At 44.6% G+C, this 11,237-nt stretch overlaps 1 protein-coding gene across 1 annotated transcript; it reads left to right on the top strand.

Annotated features, from left to right (window-relative positions):
* The first annotated feature begins 362 nt into the window (after positions 1-362).
* On the top strand, positions 363-6,846 carry LOC118788826 (desmin-like). The gene is made up of 9 exons (XM_036544935.1): positions 363-1,027; positions 3,702-3,762; positions 3,959-4,054; positions 4,718-4,879; positions 5,003-5,128; positions 5,276-5,496; positions 5,666-5,709; positions 6,059-6,144; positions 6,494-6,846. Exons 1-9 carry the CDS (start codon positions 462-464, stop codon positions 6,533-6,535), a joined length of 1,404 nt encoding a protein of 467 aa, XP_036400828.1. The 5' UTR covers positions 363-461; the 3' UTR covers positions 6,536-6,846.
* Positions 6,847-11,237: the final 4,391 nt, after the last annotated feature.

Below are 11,237 nucleotides of genomic sequence, written 5' to 3'. Positions count from 1 at the left end.
AACGTAGGCACCTTGTCAATCATACCTCTACTGTCCAAGTTGTGGGAACTAATGACAGAAAAAGACATGAAACTGAAAGTGAGGGGGGCGTGATGTAGGGGACTCAGCCTGAAAGGTGGGAATATCCAAGCTGTGCGATGGTAAACTGTTTCCCCAACCAGGAAGTGGAAAAGCAGAGAACCTGACACAGCAACTCTGAACAACACCTTGTTCTAGGAGCCGCGACGATCGTGTAGTCCTCCCCGTACCTCGTGTTCCTTGTCCTGGCAGTTATTCCACTGTCCGTCACCAGACACCGAGGCCTATGACAGCTGACAAAGTGAGAAAGGGGGAGCGAGTGACGGGAGGGGGAAACGCGGGGGTGGGGGGCTGTTACAAATAGAAGACCGACTCAGCCGCCCCAATTCATTTGCATCTCTCCCAGCTGAGTCTCATCTCCAGCTTTCCACTCGAGCTCCAGCATGAGCAAGTCTTTCTCCTCCTCCTCACAGACGTCCTCCTCATACCGCCGCACCTTCGGCTCCGGCCTGGGCACATCTCCGGCCATGTCCCACTCCCTGTTCTCCGGCCGTGGCTCCTCAGGGTCCTCCCACTCGTCCACCCGTGTGTACGAGGTGAGCAAGTCCTCGTCCGCCCCGGTCTACTCCAGCGTCCGCACCTCCTCCAGCTACGGCGGTCCCGTGGTGCGCTCCTACGGCGGCCTGGGCCAGTCGCTGGACTTCAGCCTGGCCGACGCCATGAACCAGGACTTCCTGCAGACGCGCACCAACGAGAAGGCCGAGCTGCAGCACCTGAACGACCGCTTCGCCAACTACATCGAGAAGGTGCGCTTCCTGGAGCAGCAGAACCAGACGCTGATGGTGGAGATCGAGCGGCTGCGCGGTCGCGAGCCCACGCGCATTGCCGAGATGTACGAGGACGAGATGCGGGAGCTGCGCAGGCAGGTGGAGGCCCTGACCAATCAGAGGTCCCGCGTGGAGGTGGAGAGGGACAACCTGGCTGATGACCTGCAGAAACTCAAACTCAGGTGAGAGGGCTGGGGGGGAGGGGGGGGTGTAGTGTGCTGTGTTTAAAAGGGAGGAGGATGAGGGTGACTTGCATGGGGCCATTCAAAACTGTCACATCACATCCTTAGATGTAACTTCTCTCCAAAAAAAGTCCATAACCTCACTGCCTTGATATCATGAATGGCTCCTTACTGTTCATTTTCAAAAATTAGACATTTTTAGCAGCACTTATTCTTCTCTCTTTGTGTTGAGGTAAGGTAGCTATCACAGAAAAGTAACAACTTTGCGTGCTCCATAGATAAAAAGTGCTCACACTGCGTTTGAAATTGTACGTTAAGAGTTAGGTGTGTGGCTGCTGTATCAGCATGAGACAGCCTGGGTTCAAAGCATGAGGCAACAAGGATGAGGTGTGTGCCCAAAGTTAATGAGGTGCTGGCTAACAGCCACACTCTCTTTTACTATAAAAATCTTCCTTTTTTAACAACCAAAATAACAATGCTGCAGCAAAACAATTCTGCTTATTTCATTTTGCTAGTTTGAAGTGCAGATATAGGCTTGCTGGAGCCGTTCTATTCCCTATGAGTGGCAATCAAAGATATTCTCAAATTAGGCAGGCACAGTTGACATAATCAAATCAGGATTTTGTTACAGAGCTCTTACTGACAGCTCAGCCAGGTCTCCTAATATCCGTAACAGATGGCAACATCAGAAACTTTCCCGACAGTATCTATATCTTCATTTCCTTGAAGGAAGAGGAGAGTTAAGATTAATTAATAATTGTAGTTTTATGTATCTTATGACCAGAAAATGAAGCTAAGTAGGTTTATTTAAGGAAACTAGAAAACGTCATTTAAAAAATTATAAAATGGATTTGTCCAGTGTTTTTGTTTTCTCTGTATCAGTGCTGACTAGGCATGAATACATGCTTTGTCTATGGTCCACACAATACATTAGGATCAGTCATGATAGAGTTGGTATACTTTCACAGATGTTTGTAATCTGAAAGTGGGTATTGCTGGTACAGAACAGAAATAAAAAGTAGAATTCAACAGTCACACCTACATGAGATCAGCCAATTGGATTCAGTCAAAAGCTGCACGATTACATAACAGACAGAGGTGCAATCAAGAAGGACAAGAAGAAGGGGTGAAGGGGATGACAAATCTGAGTGAACAGAAGACTCTGGGCTGCTCAGCTTAACGATCACCTGCTCAGAGACTCAGAGAGAGTCAGAGTAACGTAATACTGCTCCCAAATTAGACAGCTATTCTCATCCTGGCCTCTTAACTGTCACCACCCTCTCGTGCATTCTCATCTCCTAAAAATACACACCGTCACCCTGTGTGTGTGTGTGTGTGTGTGCGCGCGCCTGTGTGTGTGAGAAAGGGTTGTGGGGGCCACACCACTGTGGAAGCAGAGTAGCAGACAGCAGTATTGGGGATGGAGGAGAGAGGGAGGAGAGAGGAAGGGGACTAGAAGTAGGAGTAGCTGAAAATATTGAGGAGAGATGAGTGTACGCATCTGTTGTGAGGGATGAGTCCCTGAAATGGCACAGTGGCATTTGGTGCCATCACAGCTGTCTTGATTCATGCGCACTTCCTCATGCCAGGGATGCGTTCGGCCAAACCTGTAACAGGAGACATGTTCCATGTTCTTTGCCCCTTCTGTCAGATTCAGCAGGGCTGCCAAGCATTATGCACAGATCAGGATACCAGATGAGGATAATGCATAAAGAGGTCATGGATGTCTAGATATTCAGAGCCAGTTAGATACACAGTGTAGCATAGTGGTACAGACCAGGACTTGTAACTGAAAGGTTGCTTGCTTGATTCCTGCTGGGGCACTGCTGTTGTACCCTTGGGTAAAGTACTTAACACAAAATTGGCTCAGTAAATATCTAGGTGTATAAATGGGTAACGTGTAAAAAATTGTGATTTATGTAAGTCACTCTGGATAAGAGCACCTGCTAAATGCCAATAATGCAATGTAATTTATAACCATGGTCATAGTGAAGTGGCAAAGTTGGTGTTAGTTGATAAATGGATTTGCATCTTTCTGCTCAGTAAATGTTGCAGCCAGAAACTAAAAAATACATCAATACATCTATGGAATAACTGCATTTATGTGCTGTAAGGAATAAAACATTTATGGTTGATAGGTTCCTTAATAACAGTACCCTTTCATGCTCTGTTTGAGCCCCACCCACCATCAGTCATGATCTTATTTCCACCTCCTCGCTCCACTGTTCCAGACCTTTCTTATTCCCACCCTCATCACTGAGAGCAGCAGCTGTGGGGATTGACTGTACATACATGGAATGAGTGTCAGAGCACAGAACAGCTATTCCTGACTCCACAGAGAAGAGCAATGGCAGAGGTTATGACAGCGCACAATTTACTGTCAAAGGGTTCACATATTGTATCTACACCAAATTTACACTCCAGTCATTACTGATTCCCATAAGACCTTGAGCTGTGAAAATGAGACACTAGATTCTTTTCTGGTTACCCGATACAGTAAAGGTCTGTGTGAGCCCCATGAAAAAAAAAAACCTTGGTCTGAATCTCATCTGAGACAGTCTCCACCATCAAACTTTTTGTGTAAACGGGAGAATAGGGTTACATGGAGGGGGTCAGAAGGGGGTTTATGCCAAGTAAAATAAACTGAAATCCATGTGTTCCTTAATCTGTTCAGGTTGCAAGAGGAAATCCACCAGAAGGAGGAAGCCGAGAACAACCTGTCTGCCTTCAGAGCTGTGAGTCCCTCTTCCTCCATTTACTGTCGGGGTTCAGCAGGCTCTTGCCTTTCTTCATATGAACAAGCAGACATGATAGAGACAAAAATATAAAATTTGTTTTACAGCCATACAACACACACACATGCACACACCCACACACCGGTGCCAGTTCCTGAGTGTTCCACGGTTGCTCATGATTCGTGATCTCTTCCAGGATGTAGATGCTGCCACCCTGGCCAGGCTGGACCTGGAGAGGCGCATTGAATCCCTGCAGGAAGAGATTGCCTTCCTCAAGAAGATCCATGAGGAGGTCTGTCTGTTGATTCTGTATCATCTCTTGCACCATAAAAACACTGCATATCAAGATGTTAGTTTTGCCAACAGTGTCTGTCCTTCTGTCTTCCTGTTTCTCTCAACCCATGTGTTGCTGTGGTGCTACGGTCATCCGCTTCACACAAGCGCAAATACACTCACACACATGTGTACCGACAGAAATTACACACACACGCGTGCGCGCGCGCACACACACACAGAAGACATACACATAAAAACACGCGCACACACACATACAGACACACACACAGACCACATACACACAAAAACACACACACACACACGCGCGCACACACACACACATTCTCATGTGTTTCAAGTCGGTCTCCTTTCATGCCCTCTCTCCTTTCTTCCTGACATTTGACTTTGGGAAAATGTCAGGATGATGAGTAGTGCATGTCGGCAGGGACATGGGGTGGTGGGAGGGATAGGCAGTGTAATGCTATAAAACAGATGCAGAGCTATAATTAAACGGTGACACAGAGGGGGCTGCAGGTCGCCTGGATGTACCCTCACACTGCTTCTCAACAGCACTGAAAGTGCACTTCAATCACATCCAGTTTACAAACAACAAACCTCAAATTATTCCCGTGGATTTGATCACCACTTCTAACCTCTAACACCCCATCACTCCCTGCAGGAGATCCGTGAGCTGCAGGCCCAGATGCAGGAGACCCAGGTCCAGGTCCAGATGGACATGTCCAAGCCGGACCTGACCGCGGCACTGCGCGACATCCGCCTCCAGTACGAGGGCATCGCCGCCAAGAACATCGCCGAGGCTGAGGAGTGGTACAAGTCCAAGGTGCGGGAGCCACGCGCAGACAGCGTTTGCAGTCACAGCTAAGCACGTAAAGAGTGGTGATGGAATGATCAGCTGCACCCCTATGCTAAGTTTGCATCAGACTGAGCCATGTCTCTCCTCCAGGTGTCAGATCTGAACCAGGCTGTGAACAAGAACAACGACGCCCTCAGACAGGCCAAGCAGGAGACCATGCAGTTCCGTCACCAGATCCAGTCCTACACCTGCGAGATCGACTCGCTCAAGGGGACGGTAAGCCTTGCGCTGCATACATTCCCTCCTTTCTGACCCCACATCTTCCCCCTCTTTTCTCCCTTTTTTCCTGCAGTCGCACCTTCCAACTACGTTTTTCCCCTCCACCTGTATCTCCCTCTTTCTAACCAATCCCTGTCTCTGCAGAATGAGTCTCTGATGAGGCAAATGAGGGAGATGGAGGAACGTCTCGGCCAGGAGGCGACCGGTTACCAAGACACCATCGCCCGCCTGGAAGCAGAGATCTCCAACATGAAGGAGGACATGGCCAGACACCTGCGGGAGTACCAGGACCTGCTCAACATCAAGATGGCTCTGGATGTGGAGATCGCCACCTACAGGAAGCTTCTGGAAGGAGAGGAGAGCCGGTGAGAGTTGGACAGAGGGGGAATGTCAGTGCGTGAACGAAAACCTGAACGACACCACCAGCCAACAGAATCATAATGGCAGACATCATGCAGACATTTTGGCCTGTGTGTCTGCTTGTTTATACCTGTGCTTCTCAATGCTAACATATTCTCTCTCCATCATCTCCAGGATTACACTCCCTGTACAGTCCTACTCTACCGTGAGCTACCGCGGTGAGTTCACACTACTCCTGTCTGAGAGGTCTTCTCAGACTGTTATCACACAACAGGAATAGATAGGAGCACAGACTTACAGCTAGTGATTCTAGGTTATGAGAGAGCAGGGTGTGTCTGACCACAGCAACACACAGTAACCACAGTGTAATGCTGTTTCTGTGCTAAATGCATCCATTAGCTGTGTGCCCTTGATGCAGCTCCATAACTGTGTTTGCTGCAACAGATATATTTGTGAAATGGAAAAGGGCACAAGTACTTGTTTCAGGGATTCACTGGATACTAGCTGTAGCAATTTCTGATGTGTAAACCTATGTTTCTCAAACGTTGACAAACTCTGACTCCACAGAAACAAGTCCAGAGCACCCACGCTCCTCTGAGGTCCACTCCAAAAAGACAGTCCTGATTAAGACCATTGAGACCCGTGACGGAGAGGTGAGCTTTCCACATGCGCATAAACACATACACACATAAAGAGATTGAGTTAGAACACTTGATGCATATTTTTTTCTTCAGGTAAGTCTCATTTACTGTCTATTATTTGGGACAGGGATATCAATCCTCTCTTTTTTATCCTAATGCCATTTAGATGCTGTCTGTAAAGATACTTTTTGATGTGTAGGTTTTGGTTCTGAGCCCAATATCAGTAGATGAGGGTAGGACAGCTCATAGCAGGATGGGGAGACTGGTCTCAGAACTCTAAACCCTCCTCTGATTGGTCTGTTTGTCAGTCTGTCTTTCTGCCTACCTGCAAAACCTACTTTCTCCTTCTCTTCTCTTACAGGTTGTGAGTGAATCCACACAGCATCAGCAGGACATCATCTAAGTCAGAAACATAAAACCAAAAAAAAAAAAAAAACCCAAAAAACAAATGGAAAACAGGACATTCACGTGCCGCCGGTGGCCCTTCGTTTTTTGTAAAGGACAGACACATCATTTTTAATGCATGCAACTAAGGACGGAAGAAAGAATAAGTGTGAGGTGGACCCACAAACTGCAATGTGGAGGAAAATGTGCAAAATGCCACAGGTGAAACTGTACAGAACGCATATGTACGTTGTTGGTCTCTCAGAATTTGCAGAATGATGTTTCATAAGAGGGAAAAACTGCAATAAAGATTTACAATCATCAGGTGAACTAACTGTGTTGACTTTGTATCTGCTTTTCACCATTTCCGTGCCACCCCACAAGGTCATATTTAATACACTCCACCTGACAAATGTAAAGCCACCATTGTGTCACTTTTCCTTCAATCTTCAAGCAGGAAGACTTGCCAGTCAGTAATTAAGTACAGTGCAGAGTTTGCACATATCTGTAAAGCTTTGGGCCTGTAGTTTCCTGATGCCAAGGTCGGAGGAGAGTCCGAAGGTCGGCGTACGTGTTGTTCAGCTTTTGGGCCAAGTTTAGCCAACTGTTTCATCACTGATATGGACCGCTCCTATATTAATCACTGTAAGGCAGCAAAAGGTAAATACATCTATCAGACCATAATGGAAATTGTTTCTGAAAAATGGACAAACCACAGAAACATAAACACAGCCAAATAAGGGGTTATACTAAATCGATCATGTGAACAGGATTCAAATAGTATTGAAAAAAATTCACCAAAGCCTTCAAATCAAATTATTTAACTGTATATTTTCAATATTTTCAATATCACCCCCTGGATACCCCTCTCTCTCACTGACCCTCATTGTGTCTAAGTGAGACACCCCATCCAGTGTCACCATTTCCCATCTTTCCGGATCATTCCAAATCTCTCCTTGTCAAACCCTCAGAGCAGAGGAGAGAGAGTCTGCTGCACTAAAATAATCATTTTGATGTAGCTCATCTCTGCATGTGTCCTTTGCAAGGTAAAACCCTCCTTTCACATGATAATGAAAGAGCTGATCTTTGTATGGAAACTCTGCTTTCATCTCCGTGAAGCTGGCTTTAACAATGCTCTACTTGAGAGTAATGCACGGGTACACCGGAGCCTGACAAGGCCAGGGCCAATTGCATTGTCCAACCTGAATGCCACAGATCACTTGAAGAAGGACAGCGTAGCATTATGGGTCTTCAGTTCCATCCCTCTAGTTTCCTCTCAGACAGTGGAAAGCAGTAATCTTGGTATATTACTCAGATATTGCAGTTACAATATTATCCTTTCAGACATAATTGCTTTTGTGCATTCTTTAAAACTCTCCTTTGATATGAGGCTAAAACAAAAGGCAAAAAACGCTAAAGGAAAACTTTTCCCTAGAGCTTTCTCTCTGAAACTTGACAATTGACATAAAAAATGGTAGCTGAAAGGACTCATCAGTTTCAGCAATCACACCCCTAAATATATTAACAATGAAACATCACTCAAAACAAACAAAAAAAGACTCCCACATCCAAGCAGTTCGTGTAGCTTTTTCAGAGGACAAAAATGAATGGCACACAGAACAAGCGTATTGAAAAGAAGAGGGACAGCAAACCAGAGTGCAGGGAAACTCTTAGGTCAGTCAATCAACATTAATTGACACAAAAGCAGTGATTAGGTTTGGGGTAAACAGCAGTCTCTCCATCTCTGTCACCCCAAGAGAGACATATACTTAATTTCCTTCCCCTCAAGTGTGGATTCAGACACAAACACATCCAACAACATTCTTCAATGAGACTCACCAATCAAAGGTAACAGTGCAATCACTTTCACCATTCATCCTAATGCTCCCATTAGACCGCTAATCGCAGTGCATTTGCTATTAGCACTCTTACATTTAGCAGTCCTCATATCTCTGAGGATAAGAGAAGAGCTCTGTTGGCAATCCGTATGAATGCAATTCTTAAATGAACACCCTTGGGTGAGCTTTATTTGAATTAACAGAGATCTACAGATCGTGTCAATATTTGGACACAGTGGCAATAAGTAAAAACTGCCAATAAGACCCGTGCATCCATAATATTTATATTATATTAAAAGAAAATTTCATCAAGAGTACATGATGAGTACATGCATGCCTTGACTTCATCCAGACGAGATCAAGACTGGATTATGAAATATTTTTTCTATGTTCAATTGGTTTGGTTCCCAAATCTAGAATAAACAAAAAGTGACATTGCTTTAGCAGTGAAGGTGACCAGAAATATTCTTCCAGGCTACGTAAGCTTTGGCCATGGTCCAGTTTTGAATCTCATTTTTAATTGCTATTGATTCTACAAAATTTTTAAACCCCCTTTTCAAAATATTGTTCAATTTTTCCCACATAGTGTTTGCATTTGTGTACAGTTTGCCTGTATTGTTTATTTCATTAATTGCAATGTCAGTGCACTGAAACAGACACCATAAAAATAAGGGTTGTTATTGCTGTTGTTATTAAATGCTATGTGTTTTTGCATGCCTGCATACATGTATATGTGAGTATAAACTCTGCTAGTATTTATGACCAGTCTGTGTAAGCAAAAGCAAACAGACATGAGGAAGTCCATTAGAGATTTCCCATAAAAGTGGGCGTGACCTTTGAGCGTGTGTGCGTGCCTGAGTGAGCGTGAGAGTGGAGGAAGCCACTGGTTAAATTCCATTAGCTATCAATAATAATTCCATTAGCGGTCAGAAGAAACCACTCACCTTTTCACCATCAGTAATACACAAATGGTCCATGTTTAAGGCTGTTCTTTTTTCAGAATGCTCGTTTTTTTAAAAAAAACTGCAGCTCCCCCCGTGTTTGTAGACATGTCAATATTGCTAATGCTAATGCTAAGAGGTGAAAACTGGCCAAAACATAACCTGGGAACGGGCCGGACATTTTGAAAACGACGTTTTTTTGTTTATTTGTTTTGTCTGCACTTTCACAGGAAGCGCTGAAGTAAGGCATGATGGTATTGATGAGCTCACCCATGGCCAGTGGCTATTTTTCAACACTACATACCTCACAACACAACAGGACAGCCAATACTGATCAAAGGATTTTTGCCCATTTCTCACTAAGGACAATTTATTGTGGATATTGAAGTTACAGGTACCTGACTGAGACATGACAGTTTTAGCAAAGTTTGTGGTACTTGAATTCATCTTTGATAAGGAAAATTCATTTCTGTTTTTGCAAAATATATTGATGCCATATTTTGTGGCATATTGGATTTCAAATCTTATTTTATTTCAAAGAGTCCTATGGGATTGGTGCACTTTCTATGGTGAATAAGAAATATTTTCCCCCATTGGCTGCTGTAGTTCTATTATTATGCTTTGTTTTGATAAAGTCCATATCTGTCAATTTGAAAAGCACATTCTTCTTTGAAAAGGGAGATCTTACATTCAGATTGCTACAGTAATTCTAACAATTCAGTAAAAGAGGATACATTTAAGAACCTCTTTGACTGTGTAAATGGAGACAAATGAGCAATATATTTTTCCATTTGCAATACAGGTGGACTGTTCCGTTGGGAAATGGACCATTAGTGGGTAGTAAGGGGTTGGTGTAGCTGTCCTGATAGATAGAGGGCACTCCATATTAATTTATTTAGAGCATATCCTGCAAAGGCAATCGGAGTAAGAGGTGATTACTTCTTCCTGCCATATTCTCCAGGGTCAGACCAGGACGCCAGACCACCAAGGCCAAACAAATACGTGATTTAGACCGCACGCGTCTCTGCCCCTCCACCATCCATCAGACGTACGCCACTGACGTGACACAGCACTTCAGGAGAATGAACTCACCGGAAATTTCCATCAAGCTATCCTTCATTGAAAATCGCTTTAAGATATTTATGAATGTAAGTAAATCAAACCCTGGAACAGACAGCAGACTGACGCCACAGAACTGGAGGGCACGCTGCTTTGGTTTAATCTTCTTTCCCCCTCGTTTTTAGAATAAATTCTGCCAGATGAAATGATTAAAAAGACCCTGTAAGCCAACTTATAATTGCAAACAACATGGAAAATCATTCTACACACTGGAAGGCTTGTTTAGCCTGTCTTGCATTGTGAACATTGCTCCCCACTGTCTTTCCCCCAGACAGTGGAATACATGTGTACTAGATGTGCATGTTAAGGAGGCTGCTCTGCTCTCAGTACTCCTTCTTCACTGGCCTTCTCTTTCTCACTGGTTTTCAGAGCAGTCTCGGCTATTTGAAGAGGGGAAGATTCTTACACGTTTACAGCACTGTTTAAACTGTTCCCTGTTCCTGGCAACAACAACTGATCGTTCCTTGACTGAAAATCCCTGGCTCTACTGCCTGTGCTGAGCGTTGGTCTCTCCCAGGAGCAGCTCCTCTTTCAGGGTGACGGGAATCATTCATCTTTCGAACACGTTGCTCCAAACCCTGGTGCAGCGATGTGCTTCTTTATGGACAATGATGTCATTCCTTTCAGTAAAAATTTCCAGCAGCCCGAGTCTCTGTGTAATGTACTGAACGGTCTTACCTCACTGTATTGCCATTTGGCTGGACCACTGACTATCATTCTGCTCCACACCATCGCTGTAAGCTCTTCACAGAGTCTTTACTGTTCAAAAATGTGGATCAATTTTCCACATTGTTAGCTAATTATAATTAAAACGTATTCAGAG

Source organism: Megalops cyprinoides, chromosome 14 (genome assembly GCF_013368585.1).
Source record: "Megalops cyprinoides isolate fMegCyp1 chromosome 14, fMegCyp1.pri, whole genome shotgun sequence".
In the NCBI taxonomy this organism is placed as follows: Eukaryota; Metazoa; Chordata; class Actinopteri; order Elopiformes; family Megalopidae; genus Megalops; species Megalops cyprinoides.
This window is presented reverse-complemented; position numbering and strand designations above follow the sequence as displayed.

Coding starts and splice junctions, on each gene's coding strand:
- LOC118788826 (XM_036544935.1), top strand. CDS start 462: ATGAGCAAGTCTTTCTCCTCCTCCTCACAGACGTCCTCCTCATACCGC. Junction 5,497..5,665: donor CTGGAAGGAGAGGAGAGCCG/GTGAGAGTTGGA, acceptor CATCATCTCCAG/GATTACACTCCCTGTACAGT. Junction 6,145..6,493: donor TTGAGACCCGTGACGGAGAG/GTGAGCTTTCCA, acceptor CTTCTCTTACAG/GTTGTGAGTGAATCCACACA.